This window comes from Oncorhynchus mykiss, chromosome 2, assembly GCF_013265735.2.
Source record: "Oncorhynchus mykiss isolate Arlee chromosome 2, USDA_OmykA_1.1, whole genome shotgun sequence".
In the NCBI taxonomy this organism is placed as follows: domain Eukaryota; kingdom Metazoa; phylum Chordata; class Actinopteri; order Salmoniformes; family Salmonidae; genus Oncorhynchus; species Oncorhynchus mykiss.
In genome coordinates, this window is record NC_048566.1 from 100,294,896 (window position 1) to 100,312,616 (window position 17,721).

The 17,721-nt window shown below is 47.9% G+C and overlaps 1 protein-coding gene across 1 annotated transcript in view; it reads right to left on the minus strand.

Moving 5' to 3' along the window:
- Positions 1-17,721, minus strand: part of ano3 (anoctamin 3) — a 120,966-nt gene that overhangs the window by 74,865 nt on the left and 28,380 nt on the right. The window contains exons 6-7 of the mRNA XM_036960958.1: positions 6,851-7,005; positions 5,795-5,957 (exon numbers count right to left, since the gene is read on the minus strand). Of these exons, the coding sequence (XP_036816853.1) occupies positions 5,795-5,957; positions 6,851-7,005 (318 nt within the window). The remainder of the gene's footprint in view (positions 1-5,794; positions 5,958-6,850; positions 7,006-17,721) is intronic.

Consider the following 17,721-nt stretch of genomic DNA (forward strand, 5'->3'; position numbering starts at 1 on the left):
TCCTTATTAGAGGAGAATGATTTTTCTTTCTCCCCTCACAGCGGTGACTATCTATCTTATCCACAGTGGCTTAACGCGGTGTGTTGCTCACCACACCACTGCATAGTTTCCCCCCCACGCCTCACAGTGACGCTAACGTTTAAAACAACCACCGCTTTACAAAACACCCCCTGAAGATGTATCACAATCATCTCAAATCAATACCATGTGTAAGCAATGTCACTATGAAAAAAATTAAAAGTTAAACAATTTTTTTTTTAGGTAGTGGATACTCAACCGGGTATAGTCAAAGGTTATGGTAAGGGTTAGGTTTACGGGGCTCGAGGGTTAGGTTTACGGGGCTCGAGGGTTAGGTTTATGGGGCTTGAGGTAAGGGTTAGGTTTACAGGGCTTGAGGTAAGGGTTAGGTTTACGGGGCTTGAGGTTAGGGTTAGGTTTACGGGGCTTGAGGTAAGGGTTAGGTTTACGGGGCTTGAGGTAAGGGTTAGGTTTACGGGGCTTGAGGTAAGGGTTAGGTTTACGGGGCTTGAGGTAAGGGTTAAGTTTACGGGGCTTGAGGTAAGGGTTAGGTTTACGGGGCTTGAGGTTAGGGTTAGGTTTACGGGGCTTGAGGTTAGGGTTAGGTTTACGGGGCTTGAGGTAAGGGTTAGGTTTACGGGGCTTGAGGTTAGGGTTAGGTTTACGGGGCTTGAGGTAAGGGTTAGGTTTACGGGGCTTGAGGTAAGGGTTAGGTTTACGGGGCTTGAGGTAAGGGTTAGGTTTACGGGGCTTGAGGTTAGGGTTAGGTTTACGGGGCTTGAGGTAAGGGTTAGGTTTACGGGGCTTGAGGTTAGGGTTAGGTTTACGGGGCTTGAGGTAAGGGTTAGGTTTACGGGGTTTGAGGTAAGGGCAAGTTTAAACGGGTATATGGTTACGGAACCATTGGAAGCACTGAAAAAAAATCTGCCTGTTTTTTTTTTTTTTTTAATACCAGCACAACATAATGTATTTTACAGACTGCCAGAGCTAACAATGAATAAAATCATTATCACGTTATCATCATCATAAACAAATCTCACATGATGGTGAATTAAGTACCAGTCTATTTAGTGGATTAAGTACTGATATGATAAACAGTAAACAGTCCATGATAAACAGTAAACAGTCCATGATAAACAGTAAACAGACCATGATAAACAGTAAACAGTCCATGATAAACAGTCCATGATAAACAGTAAACAGTCCATGATAAACAGTAAACAGACCATGATAAACAGTAAACAGACAATGATAAACAGTAAACAGAAAATTATAAACAGTAAACAGACCATGATAAACAGTAAACAGACCATGATAAACAGTAAACAGACCATGATAAACAGTAAACAGTCCATGATAAACAGTAAACAGACCATGATAAACAGTAAACAGTCCATGATAAACAGTAAACAGTCCATGATAAACAGTAAACAGTCCATGATAAACAGTAAACAGTCCATGATAAACAGTAAACAGTCCATGATAAACAGTAAACAGTCCATGATAAACAGTAAACAGTCCATGATAAACAGTAAACAGACCATGATAAACAGTAAACAGACCATGATAAACAGTAAACAGACCATGATAAACAGTAAACAGTCCATGATAGTGAGTAGCAATTACAGTGTAGAAAGTGGACCATCAATCTACACTACATGACCAAAAGTATGTGGACAACTGAACGTCGAACATGTCATTCTAAAATCATGGGCATTAATTTGGCGTTCCAATTCATCCCAAAGGTGTTTGATGGGGTTGAGGTCAGGGCTCTGTGCAGGCCAGTCAAGTTCTTCCACACCAATCTTGACAAACAATTTCTGTATGGACCTCGCTTAGTGCATTGTCATGCTGAAACAGGAAAGGGCCGTCCCCAAATTTGCCCCAAAGTTGGAAGCAGAGAATCGTCTAGAATGTCATTGGATGCTGTTGCGTTAACTATTCCCTTCACTGGAACTAAGGGGCCCGAACCACGAAAAACATCCTCAGACCATTATTCCTCCTCCACCAAAATGTACAGTTGGCACTATGAATTTGGGCAGGTAGAGTTCTCCTGGCATTCGCCAAACCCAGATTTGTCCGCCGGACTACCAGAATGCACAATTCAAATGTCGGACAGTGTGGCTGTTGGTTAAAATAACACCAGAGCCTTAACATTGACAGCCATGTCTGCCAGAGAATGTGTTTCCACTTCACAATTACCTCCACTTACAGTTGACCGGGGCAGTTCTAAGCAGGGCAGAAATTTGACTGACTTATTGGAATGGTGGCATCCTAGGACGGTGCCACGTTGAAAGTCACTGACCTCTTCAGTAAGGCCATTCTACTGCCAATGTGTGTCTATGGAGATTGCATGGGAGCGTGCTCGATTTTATACACCTGTCAGCAACGGGTGTGGCTGAAATAGGTGAATCCACTAATTTTACAGGGTGTCAACATACTTTTGTATATATATTATATGTCATGATGCTGTCGCCGAAAACTGGTCTCACCCTGCATCAACCCATCATGACCTTGTTAGACCTACAGTATGTGAGGATGTGGGTTTACTTCCTCCAGGAATCACACTAAAACTGGTCTCACCCTGCATCAACCCATCATGACCTTGTTAGACCTACAGTATGTGAGGATGTGGGTTTACTTCCTCCAGGAATCACACTACACTAAAACTGGTCTCACCCTGCATCAACCCATCATGACCTTGTTAGACCTACAGTATGTGAGGATGTGGGTTTACTTCCTACAGGAATCACACTAAAACTGGTCTCACCCTGCATCAACCCATCATGACCTTGTTAGACCTACAGTATGTGAGGATGTGGGTTTACTTCCTCCAGGAATCACACTAAAACTGGTCTCACCCTGCATCAACCCATCATGACCTTGTTAGACCTACAGTATGTGGGGATGTGGGTTTACTTCCTACAGGAATCACACTAAAACTGGTCTCACCCTGCATCAACCCATCATGACCTTGTTAGACCTACAGTATGTGAGGATGTGGGTTTACTTCCTACAGGAATCACACTAAAACTGATCTCACCCTGCATCAACCCATCATGACCTTGTTAGACCTACAGTATGTGAGGATGTGGGTTTACTTCCTCCAGGAATCACACTAAAACTGGTCTCACCCTGCATCAACCCATCATGACCTTGTTAGACCTACAGTATGTGGGGATGTGGGTTTACTTCCTCCAGGAATCACACTACACTAAAACTGGTCTCACCCTGCATCAACCCATCATGACCTTGTTAGACCTACAGTATGTGAGGATGTGGGTTTACTTCCTCCAGGAATCACACTAAAACTGGTCTCACCCTGCATCAACCCATCATGACCTTGTTAGACCTACAGTATGTGGGGATGTGGGTTTACTTCCTCCAGGAATCACACTACACTAAAACTGGTCTCACCCTGCATCAACCCATCATGACCTTGTTAGACCTACAGTATGTGAGGATGTGGGTTTACTTCCTCCAGGAATCACACTAAAACTGGTCTCACCCTGCATCAACCCATCATGACCTTGTTAGACCTACAGTATGTGAGGGATGTGGGTTTACTTCCTACAGGAATCACACTAAAACTGGTCTCACCCTGCATCAACCCATCATGACCTTGTTAGACCTACAGTATGTGAGGATGTGGGTTTACTTCCTACAGGAATCACACTAAAACTGGTCTCACCCTGCATCAACCCATCATGACCTTGTTAGACCTACAGTATGTGAGGATGTGGGTTTACTTCCTCCAGGAATCACACTAAAACTGGTCTCACCCTGCATCAACCCATCATGACCTTGTTAGACCTACAGTATGTGAGGATGTGGGTTTACTTCCTCCAGGAATCACACTAAAACTGGTCTCACCCTGCATCAACCCATCATGACCTTGTTAGACCTACAGTATGTGAGGATGTGGGTTTACTTCCTCCAGGAATCACACTACACTAAAACTGGTCTCACCCTGCAACAACCCATCATGACCTTGTTAGACCTACAGTATGTGAGGATGTGGGTTTACTTCCTCCAGGAATCACACTACACTAAAACTGGTCTCACCCTGCATCAACCCATCATGACCTTGTTAGACCTACAGTATGTGGGGATGTGGGTTTACTTCCACCAGGAATCACACTAAAACTGGTCTCACCCTGCATCAACCCATCATGACCTTGTTAGACCTACAGTATGTGAGGGATGTGGGTTTACTTCCTCCAGGAATCACACTAAAACTGGTCTCACCCTGCATCAACCCATCATGACCTTGTTAGACCTACAGCATGTGAGGATGTGGGTTTACTTCCTCCAGGAATCACACTAAAACTGATCTCACCCTGCAACAACCCATCATGACCTTGTTAGACCTACAGTATGTGAGGATGTGGGTTTACTTCCTCCAGGAATCACACTAAAACTGGTCTCACCCTGCATCAACCCATCATGACCTTGTTAGACCTACAGTATGTGAGGATGTGGGTTTACTTCCTCCAGGAATCACACTAAAACTGGTCTCACCCTGCATCAACCCATCATGACCTTGTTAGACCTACAGTATGTGAGGATGTGGGTTTACTTCCTCCAGGAATCACACTAAAACTGGTCTCACCCTGCATCAACCCATCATGACCTTGTTAGACCTACAGTATGTGAGGATGTGGGTTTACTTCCTACAGGAATCACACTAAAACTGGTCTCACCCTGCATCAACCCATCATGACCTTGTTAGACCTACAGTATGTGAGGATGTGGGTTTACTTCCTCCAGGAATCACACTAAAACTGATCTCACCCTGCATCAACCCATCATGACCTTGTTAGACCTACAGTATGTGAGGATGTGGGTTTACTTCCTCCAGGAATCACACTAAAACTGGTCTCACCCTGCATCAACCCATCATGACCTTGTTAGACCTACAGTATGTGAGGATGTGGGTTTACTTCCTCCAGGAATCACACTAAAACTGGTCTCACCCTGCATCAACCCATCATGACCTTGTTAGACCTACAGTATGTGAGGATGTGGGTTTACTTCCTCCAGGAATCACACTACACTAAAACTGGTCTCACCCTGCAACAACCCATCATGACCTTGTTAGACCTACAGTATGTGAGGATGTGGGTTTACTTCCTCCAGGAATCACACTACACTAAAACTGGTCTCACCCTGCATCAACCCATCATGACCTTGTTAGACCTACAGTATGTGGGGATGTGGGTTTACTTCCTCCAGGAATCACACTACACTAAAACTGGTCTCACCCTGCATCAACCCATCATGACCTTGTTAGACCTACAGTATGTGAGGATGTGGGTTTACTTCCTCCAGGAATCACACTACACTAAAACTGGTCTCACCCTGCATTAACCCATCATGACCTTGTTAGACCTACAGTATGTGAGGATGTGGGTTTACTTCCACCAGGAATCACACTAAAACTGGTCTCACCCTGCATTAACCCATCATGACCTTGTTAGACCTACAGTATGTGAGGGATGTGGGTTTACTTCCTCCAGGAATCACACTACACTAAAACTGGTCTCACCCTGCATCAACCCATCATGACCTTGTTAGACCTACAGTATGTGAGGGATGTGGGTTTACTTCCTCCAGGAATCACACTACACTAAAACTGGTCTCACCCTGCATCAACCCATCATGACCTTGTTAGACCTACAGTACGTGAGGATGTGGGTTTACTTCCTGTTGTAGAATACGTCTAAAAACTCCGACAGGCTGTGGGGAGAACGGACAGACACACCGACTGACTGACCTGTCTTTGAGGGGATGAGAGTGCAGGAGGTGCTGTGACTGTGGGTCAGAGGCTGGGTCTGGGCTTGGAGCTGACGGTGGTCCTTTCCCTGGGCCTGGTGCTGTAACCAGGGGTCGACCTGCTGGGTCTGGAGCTGGGCACGTGTCTGGTCCTGGAGCTCAGGCTGCAGATGGAAGAGGGAAAATAGATCCAGCTAGTCGGCTGTACCTGCTCCAAAACTCGTCTATTTATTGTCCTGTAGCTTCTCATGGCTCTCTCTCATCTCACTGTGGGAGGCATATAGTGAGCAATATGTTTGGAATATCGAATCGCAATCCATATAGAATCATGATACATACACTGCATTCAGAAAGTATTCAGACCCCTTGACCTATTCCACATTTTGTTACGTTACAGCTTTATTCTAAAATTGATTAAATCGTTTTCCCCCCTGATCAATCTACCCACAATACCCCATAACGACAACGCAAAAACAGGTTTTAGACACGTTTGCAAATTTATAAAAAATATCACATTTACGTAATTTACCACAGGTGGACTCCAATCAAGTTGTAGAAAAATGTCAAGGATGATCAATGGAAACAGGATGCACCTGAGCTCAATTTCTAGTCTCACAGCAAAAAGGTCTGAATACTTATGTAAATAATTTTTTTATTTTATTTTTATAAACCTGTCATCTCTTTGTTAGTGTAGATTTATGAGGAAATACATGAATTGAATCCATTTTAAAGGTTGTAACGTGACAAACTGTAGAAAAGGGCGAAGGGGTCTGAATACTTTCCGAATGCACCGTACATAGAATCACAATATGTATTGAATCGTGCCATTGGATCTCAAACCTCTGCTCGCGGGACCCCCAGTCATTACAGTTTGTTATCTATTCAAGCACACCTGATTCAAACTCGTCAACTAATCAAGGCCTTGATTAGATTAATCCGGGAAACTAGTTCAAGGCTACAACAAAATGGTGAAACTGAGGGTTCCAGAGAAGTGTTTATTTTTTTACCTAGTGACTTAAGTAATGTGATAAAATACCCTGCCAACTCCCAACCCTACCGGTGTCTGGGGCTTGTCGTCGGGGGTGCAGGGCATGGACAGAACGTGGCTGAGGCTCTGTGGGTGTATCTGGTTCTGAGCCAGGCAGGGCAGACTGCGACGCGACGGCTTCAGCGTCTTCTCCTTCAAGATCTCACTGATGCTTGTGTGCATGCCTGGAGGAGGGATGGGGGGTTGGGGAGAGGAGGAGAGAGGGGGGGGGGGTGTAGAGGAGGAGGAGAGAGGGGGGGATGTAGAGGAGGAGGAGAGAGGGGGGGATGTAGAGGAGGAGAGAGGGGGGGATGTAGAGGAGGAGAGAGAGGGGTGGGGAGAGGAGGAGAGAGAGGGGGGGATGTAGAGGAGGAGGAGAGAGGGAGGGGGGTGTAGAGGAGGAGGAGAGGGGGGGATGTAGAGGAGGAGGAGAGGGGTGGGGATGTAGAGGAGGAGGAGAGAGGGGGGATGTAGAGGAGGAGAGAGAGGGGTGGGGAGAGGAGGAGAGAGGGGGGGATGTAGAGGAGGAGGAGAGAGGGGGGGATGTAGAGGAGGAGGAGAGAGGGGGGATGTAGAGGAGGGGGGGGGTGTAGAGGAGGAGGAGAGAGGGAGGGGGGGTGTAGAGGAGGAGGAGAGAGGGGGGGTGTAGAGGAGGAGGAGAGGGGTGGGGGTGTAGAGGAGGAGGAGAGAGGTGGGGATGTAGAGGAGGAGGAGAGGGGTGGGGATGTAGAGGAGGAGGAGAGAGGGGGGGATGTAGAGGAGGAGGAGAGAGGGGGATGTAGAGGAGGAGGAGAGAGGGGGGATGTAGAGGAGGAGGAGAGAGGGGGGGGATGTAGAGGAGGAGGAGAGAGGGGGGGTGTAGAGGAGGAGGAGAGAGGGGGGGATGTAGAGGAGGAGGAGAGAGGGGGGGATGTAGAGGAGGAGGAGAGAGGGGGGATGTAGAGGAGGAGGAGAGAGGGGGGGATGTAGAGGAGGAGGAGAGAGGGGGGATGTAGAGGAGGAGGAGAGAGAGGGGTGGGGAGAAGAGGAGAGAGAGGGGGGGGATGTAGAGGAGGAGGAGAGAGGGGGGGATGTAGAGGAGGAGGAGAGAGGGGGGGTGTAGAGGAGGAGGAGAGAGGGGGGATGTAGAGGAGGAGGAGAGAGGGGGGATGTAGAGGAGGAGGAGAGGGGTGGGGATGTAGAGGAGGAGGAGAGAGGGGGGATGTAGAGGAGGAGGAGAGGGGTGGGGATGTAGAGGAGGAGGAGAGAGGGGGGGGATGTAGAGGAGGAGGAGAGAGGGGGGATGTAGAGGAGGAGGAGAGAGAGGGGTGGGGAGAGGAGGAGAGAGGGGGGGGTGTAGAGGAGGAGAGAGGGAGGGGGGGTGTAGAGGAGGAGGAGAGAGGGGGGGGTGTAGAGGAGGAGGAGAGAGGGGGGGTGTAGAGGAGGAGGAGAGAGGGGGGATGTAGAGGAGGAGGAGAGGGGTGGGGATGTAGAGGAGGAGGAGAGAGGGGGGGGATGTAGAGGAGGAGAGAGGGGGGGGTGTAGAGGAGGAGAGAGGGGGGGGATGTAGAGGAGGAGGAGAGAGGGGGGGGTGTAGAGGAGGAGAGAGGGGGGGGGTGTAGAGGAGGAGAGAGGGGTGGGGGATGTAGAGGAGGAGGAGAGAGGGGGGGGTGTAGAGGAGGAGAGAGAGGGGTGGGGAGAGGAGGAGAGAGAGGGGGGGGATGTAGAGGAGGAGGAGAGAGGGGGGGATGTAGAGGAGGAGAGAGAGGGGTGGGGAGAGGAGGAGAGAGAGGGGGGGGATGTAGAGGAGGAGGAGAGAGGGGGGGATGTAGAGGAGGAGGAGAGGGGGGGGTGTAGAGGAGGAGAGAGGGGGGGGATGTAGAGGAGGAGCGAGAGGGGTGGTGTAGAGGAGGAGAGAGGGGGGGGTGTAGACGAGGAGAGAGAGGGGTGGTGTAGAGGAGGAGAGAGGGTGGGGAAGTAGAGGAGGAGGAGAGAGGGGGGGGGGTGTAGAGGAGGAGAGAGGGGGGGTGTAGAGGAGGAGAGAGAGGGGTGGGGAGAGGAGGAGAGAGAGGGGGGGGTGTAGAGGAGGAGGAGAGAGGGGGGGATGTAGAGGAGGAGGAGAGGGGGGGGGGGTGTAGAGGAGGAGAGAGGGGGGGGATGTAGAGGAGGAGGAGAGAGGGGGGGGTGTAGAGGAGGAGAGAGGGGGGGGGTGTAGAGGAGGAGAGAGGGGTGGGGGATGTAGAGGAGGAGGAGAGAGGGGGGGTGTAGAGGAGGAGAGAGGGGTGGGGAGAGGAGGAGAGAGGGGTGGGGGATGTAGAGGAGGAGGAGAGAGGGGTGGGGGGTGTAGAGGAGGAGAGAGGGGTGGGGGGTGTAGAGGAGGAGGAGAGAGGGGTGGGGGGTGTAGAGGAGGAGAGAGGGGTGGGGGGTGTAGAGGAGGAGAGAGGGGTGGGGGGTGTAGAGGAGGAGAGAGGGGGGGATGTAGAGGAGGAGGAGAGAGGGGGGGGTGTAGAGGAGGAGAGAGGGGGGGGGGGGGTGTAGAGGAGGAGAGAGGGGTGGGGGATGTAGAGGAGGAGGAGAGAGGGTTGGGGGGTGTAGAGGAGGAGAGAGGGGTGGGGGGTGTAGAGGAGGAGAGAGGGGGGGGGATGTAGAGGAGGAGGGAGGGGGGGATGTAGAGGAGGAGGAGAGAGGGGGGGGTGTAGAGGAGGAGAGAGGGGGGGGGGTGTAGAGGAGGAGAGAGGGGTGGGGGATGTAGAGGAGGAGGAGAGAGGGGGGGGTGTAGAGGAGGAGAGAGGGGTGGGGAGAGGAGGAGAGAGGGGTGGGGGGTGTAGAGGAGGAGAGAGGGGTGGGGGGTGTAGAGGAGGAGGAGAGAGGGGTGGGGGATGTAGAGGAGGAGGAGAGAGGGGTGGGGGGTGTAGAGGAGGAGGAGAGAGGGGTGGGGGGTGTAGAGGAGGAGAGAGGGGTGGGGGGTGTAGAGGAGGAGAGAGGGGTGGGGGGTGGGGGGTGTAGAGGAGGAGGAGAGAGGGGTGGGGGGTGTAGAGGAGGAGAGAGGGGTGGGGGGTGTAGAGGAGGAGAGAGGGGTGGGGGGTGTAGAGGAGGAGAGAGGGGTGGGGGGGTGTAGAGGAGGAGAGAGGGGTGGGGGGTGTAGAGGAGGAGAGAGGGGTGGGGGGGTGTAGAGGAGGAGAGAGGGGTGGGGGGTGTAGAGGAGGAGGAGAGAGGGGTGGGGGGTGTAGAGGAGGAGGAGAGAGGGGTGGGGGGTGTAGAGGAGGAGAGAGGGGTGGGGGGTGTAGAGGAGGAGGAGAGAGGGGTGGGGGGTGTAGAGGAGGAGAGAGGGGTGGGGGGTGTAGAGGAGGAGAGAGGGGTGGGGGGTGGGGGGTGTAGAGGAGGAGAGAGGGGTGGGGGGTGTAGAGGAGGAGAGAGGGGTGGGGGGGTGTAGAGGAGGAGAGAGGGTGGGGGGGTGTAGAGGAGGAGAGAGGGGTGGGGGGTGTAGAGGAGGAGAGAGGGGTGGGGGGTGTAGAGGAGGAGAGAGGGGTGGGGGGTGTAGAGGAGGAGAGAGGGGTGGGGGGTGTAGAGGAGGAGAGAGGGGGGGGGTGGGGAGAGGAGGAGGAGAGAGGGGGGGGATGTAGAGGAGGAGAGAGGGGGGGGATGTAGAGGAGGAGAGAGGGGTGGGGAGAGGAGGAGAGAGAGGGGGGGGGGTGTAGAGGAGGAGAGAGGGGGGGGTGTAGAGGAGGAGAGAGGGGGGGGTGGGGAGAGGAGGAGGAGAGAGGGGGGGATGTAGAGGAGGAGAGAGGGGGGGGATGTAGAGGAGGAGAGAGGGGTGGGGAGAGGAGGAGAGAGAGGGGGGGGTGTAGAGGAGGAGAGAGGGGGGGGGTGTAGAGGAGGAGAGAGGGGGGGGGGTGTAGAGGAGGAGAGAGGGGTGGGGAGAGGAGGAGAGAGAGGGGGGGGGGGTGTAGAGGAGGAGAGAGGGGGGGGGGTGTAGAGGAGGAGAGAGGGGGGGTTGGGGAGAGGAGGAGGAGAGAGGGGGGGATGTAGAGGAGGAGAGAGGGGGGGGGGGTGTAGAGGAGGGGAGAGGAGGAGAGAGAGGGGGGGGTGTAGAGGAGGAGAGAGGGGGGGTGTAGAGGAGGAGAGAGGGGGGGGGGATGTAGAGGAGGAGAGAGAGGGGGGGATGTAGAGGAGGAGAGAGGGGGGGGGTGTAGAGGAGGAGAGAGGGGTGGGGGGGTGTAGAGGAGGAGAGAGGGGGGGGGGGATGTAGAGGAGGAGAGAGGGGGGGGAGGATGTAGAGGAGGAGAGAGGGGTGGGGAGAGGAGGAGAGAGAGGGGGGGGGGGTGTAGAGGAGGAGAGAGGGGGGGGGTTGTAGAGGAAAATGTCCAATACAACATACTGTACGTTGGTAAAATCGTTATCAACCTACTCTGCAAAAAATATATACATTTTCGTGTGCAGATGAAACCCAGATTAGCATTGTATAATTGATTAATTTATGCATACACTTTGCTGTTTCTGAAAAATGTTGGCTAAAGATTTTAAAATGTAATGATATTGAACTCAAAAGCATGCATCTACTAGTGCACGCACCCACACATGCACACACAGCCAAACCCCCTAAAACTGCAGTGCTGCCTACAATTATTGCTCAGAGCCCAGACGGAGGTGATGCCCCAGAGCTTCTCCCCGCAGAAGCGGTTTCTAAGCAATCAATGCAGTTTCTCTCTCTCTCTGCTTGGCAACATATCAAAGAACACAGGCTACGTCCCAAAATGGCACCTGATTCCCTGATTAGTGCTTAGGGTGCCATTTAGGACTCACTCCATCTGTTAGGTTCACAGAGGGGTGTTCAGGCGTCATTAGTGACATAAGCTAAATGTCTAGCTACTAAAACTAAAGCTTAACTTCAATATATATTTGCATTTCTTTGAATTAGAGCTTTAAAAAAAACACTCAAAGCCTCTAAGCCCCCCCAAGACATTTCACACATTTGTTGTAAATCTGAAAGGAGAAAGAAAGGCGGAGGGGTTTGTTTTAGCGTTGTCTCATCACACCAGAATTTGGGCTTCGTTACGGATACACCAGGTTTAGTATCACGATACCATCATGATACTCGATAACAAAACGACACCACGGTGTATTAGCCAGTCACAGAATGGCACTTGATCCAGACAGATCTGATGAGTTCAATATGACTACATTTGAAATTAATTGAATTAATCAATTAGACAACCATATAATCAATTAGATTTTTTTTTATTTTTTTACCAATCGAACTAAACAACATAACGGTAAACATTTATTTGATTGGTACATTTCTATTGATAAACTGGCTAAATCAATACCTCATTGTCACGTTGGTATAAATGAGTCGGGAGACAGAAACAGGAATGCGTAATATATATTTTTATATTTTTTGTAACCAAATTACGGGGTGTCGTGTAATGGACGAAGAACAAACAAACTCTATACAAAACACAAAACAAAAGACCAAGGAGTACCTCGAATAAATAACACAAGATTGATTAACACCCGGGACGAGACCCGTAATCATCTGCAAGGGCACGAAAGCCCAAAGCACAGGTACTCACGCGCACCAACGGACATTGTAACAATAACGGCCAGCCCAATGGAAACCAAAGGGCGCACTTATACAAGTACTAATCCGTGAGAAATTTGGGGACAGGTGTGTGTCAGGAAGGTTCCGGAGGGATCCGTGACAACCATTATGACAAAGCGAAAAGGTTTTTAGAAATGCTAGCAAATGTATAAAAAAATTAAAATAAACAGAAATATGGTATTTACATAAGTTTTATTACAAATTCAAAACAAAAATACCTTATTAAAATAAGTATTCAAACCCTATGAGACTCGAAATTGAGCTCAGGTGCATCCTGTTTCCATTGATCATCCTTGAGATGTGTCTACAACTTGATTGCAGTTCACCTGTGGTAAATTCAATTGATTGGACATGATTTGGAAAGGCACACACCTGTCTATATAAGGTCCCACAGTTGACAGTGCATGTCAAAGCAGAAACCAAGCCATGAGGTTGAAGGTATTGTCCGTAGAGCTCCGAGACAGGATTGTGTCGAGGCACAGATCTGGGGAAGGGTACCAAAACATTTCTGCAGCATTGAAGGTCCCCAAGAACACAGTGGCCTCCATCATTATTAAATGGCAGAAGTTTAGAACCACCAAGACTTCCTAGAGCTGACCACCAGGCCAAACTGAGCAATTAGGGGAGAAGGGCCTTGGTCAGGGAGCTGACCAAGACCCGATGGTCACTCTGACAGAGCTCTAGAGTTCCCCTGTGTGAGATGGGAGAACCTTCCAGAAGGACAACCATCTCTGCAGCACTCCACCAAACAGGCCTTTATGGTAGAGTGGCCAGACGGAAGCCACTCTTCAGTAAAAGGCACATGACAGCCCGCTTTGACTTGGCCAAAAGGCACCTAAAGACTCTTAGGCCACGAGAAACAAGATTCTCTGTTCTGATGAAACCAACATTATATGTTACGTCTGGAGGAAACCTGGCAACGTCCCTACGAGGAAGCATGGTGGTGGCAGCATCATGCTGAAGGGATGTTTTTCAGCAACAGAGACTGGGAGACTTGTCAAGATCGAGGCAAAGATGAACAGAGTAAAGTACAGAAAGATCCTTGATGAAAACCTGCTCCAGAGCGCTCAGGACCTCAGACTGGGCAGAAGATTCACCTTCCAACAGGACAACGATCGTAAGCACACAACCAAGACAGCCCAGGAGTGGCTTCGGGACAAGTCTCTGAATGTCCTTGAGTGGCCCAGCCAGAGGCCGGACTTGAACCCGATCGAACACCTCTGGAGGGACCTGAAAATAGCTGTGCAGCGATGCTCCCTATCCAACCTGACAGAACTTGAGAGGATCTGCAGAGAAGAATGGGAGAAACTCCCCAAATACAGGTGTGCCAAGCTTGTAGCGTCATACCCAAGAAGACTCAAGGCTGTAATCGCTGCCAAAGGTGCTTCAACAAAGTACTGAGTAAAGGGTCTGAATACTTATGGAAATGTGATATTTCAGTTCTTGTTTTTTTTTTTTATTAGCAAAAAATATATATAACACATATGGAATCATGTAGTAACCATAAAAAGTGTTAAACAAATCAAAAATATATTTTATATTTGACTTTCTTCAAAGTAGCCAACCTTTGCCTTGATGGCAGATGTGCACAATCTTGGCATGGAGGCTGTTATAGCAGCAAAGGGGAGGCCCAACTCCATATTAATGCCCATCATTGTGGAATGAGATGTTCGACAAGCATATACTTCTGGCCATGTAGTGTAATTTAAAAGATATATATGGAGAGGGGGATTGGAAATGATGCAGATAATTAAGTTGATGGAAGCTACTATCTGCAGTATAGAAGCTGATCTACTCCTTGAGAATAAACTGGAGCTAATTATCACACAACACTGAGTCATGTAATTACTAGGTAAATACCAGGTCGGTAACAGATTGTAAAGCTAAAAGAACACTAGGCACACTGTGTACATCGGTTCATTGTAAAGACATACAGACGGCAGACTAGACCGACTACACCCATCTGTTCATTGTAAAGACATACAGACCACACCAACTACAACCATCTGTTCATTGTAAAGACATACAGACCACACCAACTACAACCATCTGTTCATTGTAAAGACATACAGACCACACCAACTACAACCATCTGTTCATTGTAAAGACATACAGACCACACCAACTACAACCATCTGTTCATTGTAAAGACATACAGACCACACCAACTACAACCATCTGTTAATTGTAAAGACATACAGACCACACCAACTACAACCATCTGTTAATTGTAAAGACATACAGACCACACCAACTACAACCATCTGTTCATTGTAAAGACATACAGACCACACCAACTACAACCATCTGTTAATTGTAAAGACATACAGACCACACCAACTACAACCATCTGTTCATTGTAAAGACATACAGACCACACCAACTACAACCATCTGTTAATTGTAAAGACATACAGACCACACCAACTACAACCATCTGTTCATTGTAAAGACATACAGACCACACCAACTACAACCATCTGTTCATTGTAAAGACATACAGACCACACCAACTACACCCATCTGTTCATTATAAAACATACAGACCACACCAACTACACCCATCACTATCTCTCCATCTGATGTTTCTCTCACCCACCTGTATTTCTCTCCATCTGATGTCTCTCTCTCTCTCAACCATCTGTCTAGTTGTAGTTACATAACAGCACAGGTGGCCCGCTGTGATACTGACTGCGTTTCTGATCCCCTTACTTAAAAAAAAAAAATATATATATATATATATGTATATATGTATGTATGTATGTATGTATCTGTGACCAACACATTAGGGCCTAATATTCATTTCAACTGACTGATTTCCTTAAATTAACTGTAACTCAGTCAAATCTTTTGAAATTGTTGCGTTCTATATTTTTGTTAAGTGTGTGTTTGTGCACATGGAAGTCAGTGATTTATGTTTACTACAGGTTTATACAAAATGTGAGCGGGGCGGCAGGTGTCCTAGTGGTTAGAGTGGAGGGGGGGGAAGGTAGCCTAGTGGTTAGAGTGGAGGGGGGGCAGGTAGCCTAGTGGTTAGAGTGGAGGGGCGGCAGGTAGTCTAGTGGTTAGAGTGGAGGGGGGGCAGGTAGCCTAGTGGTTAGAGTGGAGGGGCGGCAGGTAGCCTAGTGGTTAGAGTGGTGGGGCGGCAGGTAGCCTAGTGGTTAGAGTGGAGGGGTGGCAGGTAGCCTAGTGATCAATAGAGACTTATAGATCAATACAGAGACTTATAGATCAATAGAGAGACTTATAAACCAACAGATCAATAGAGAGACTTATAAACCAACAGAGACTTATAAACCAACAGAGACTTATAGATCAATAGAGAGACTTATAAACCAACAGAGACTTATAAACCAACAGAGACTTATAAACCAATAGAGACTTATAAACCAACAGAGACTTATAAACCAACAGAGACTTATAAACCAACAGAGACTTATAAACCAATAGAGACTTATAAACCAATAGAGACTTATAAACCAACAGAGACTTATAAACCAACAGAGACTTATAAACCAACAGAGACTTATAAACCAACAGAGACTTATAAACCAATAGAGACTTATAAACCAACAGAGACTTATAAACCAACAGAGACTTATAAACCAATAGAGACTTATAAACCAATAGAGACTTATAAACCAACAGAGACTTATAAACCAACAGAGACTTATAAACCAACAGAGACTTATAAACCAATAGAGACTTATAAACCAACAGAGACTTATAAACCAACAGAGACTTATAAACCAATAGAGACTTATAAACCAACAGAGACTTATAAACCAACAGAGACTTATAAACCAATAGAGACTTATAAACCAACAGAGACTTATAAACCAACAGAGACTTATAGATCAATAGAGACTTATAAACCAACAGAGACTTATAAACCAACAGAGACTTATAAACCAACAGAGACTTATAAACCAACAGAGACTTATAAACCAACAGAGACTTATAAACCAACAGAGACTTATAAACCAACAGAGACTTATAAACCAACAGATCAATAGAGAGACTTATAAACCAATAGAGACTTATAAACCAACAGAGACTTATAAACCAACAGAGACTTATAAACCAACAGAGACTTATAAACCAACAGAGACTTATAAACCAACAGAGACTTATAAACCAACAGAGACTTATAAACCAACAGAGACTTATAAACCAACAGAGACTTATAAACCAACAGAGACTTATAAACCAACAGAGACTTATAAACCAACAGAGACTTATAAACCAACAGAGACTTATAAACCAATAGAGACTTATAAACCAACAGAGACTTATAAACCAATAGAGACTTATAAACCAATAGAGACTTATAAACCAACAGAGACTTATAAACCAACAGAGACTTATAAACCAACAGAGACTTATAAACCAACAGAGACTTATAAACCAACAGAGACTTATAAACCAACAGATCAATAGAGAGACTTATAAACCAATAGAGACTTATAAACCAACAGATCAATAGAGAGACTTATAAACCAATAGAGACTTATAAACCAACAGATCAATAGAGAGACTTATAAACCAACAGAGACTTATAAACCAACAGAGACTTATAAACCAACAGAGACTTATAAACCAATAGAGACTTATAAACCAACAGATCAATAGAGAGACTTATAAACCAATAGAGACTTATAAAACCAAGAGAGAGAGAGCTGTGAGCTGTGTCTGTATAGCACAAGCTTAATCTAGACTGATTTTGGCAGACTCCTCTCTTAAATATGGTCAAATGTTACATGTTAAATGCCTATAGGACACTGACAGGCCTGTCACCTGACCAGAGCTCTATGGGGGAAGAGGGTGTCACCTGACCAGAGCTCTATGGGGGAAGAGGGTGTCACCTGACCAGAGCTCTATGGGGGAAGAGGGTGTCACCTGACCAGAGCTCTATGGGGGAAGAGGGTGTCACCTGACCAGAGCTCTATGGGGGAAGAGGGTGTCACCTGACCAGAGCTCTATGGGGGAAGAGGGTGCCATTTGAAGCCTGTGGATGATAACATGCTGTGTGTGGATTTACTATGAGCACCACTCAAGGTATTGGCTCTGAATTATCACAGAGAGGATCAATATTTGAGTTATTTACCAGACACTCCTATCCAGAGAGATTCATAAGAACAATTAGGGCTAAGTGCCTTGCTCAAAGGGCACATCGACAGTTTTTTTTCCCCCTACCTAGTCTGCTCGGTTATTGCCCAAAACGCTCGTAACCGATAGGCTACCTGTCTAGACCCAGGTAGTGTGCTCCAGTCCCAGGTAGTGCTCTACATAGGGAATGGACTGCCAATGATGATAGGCTA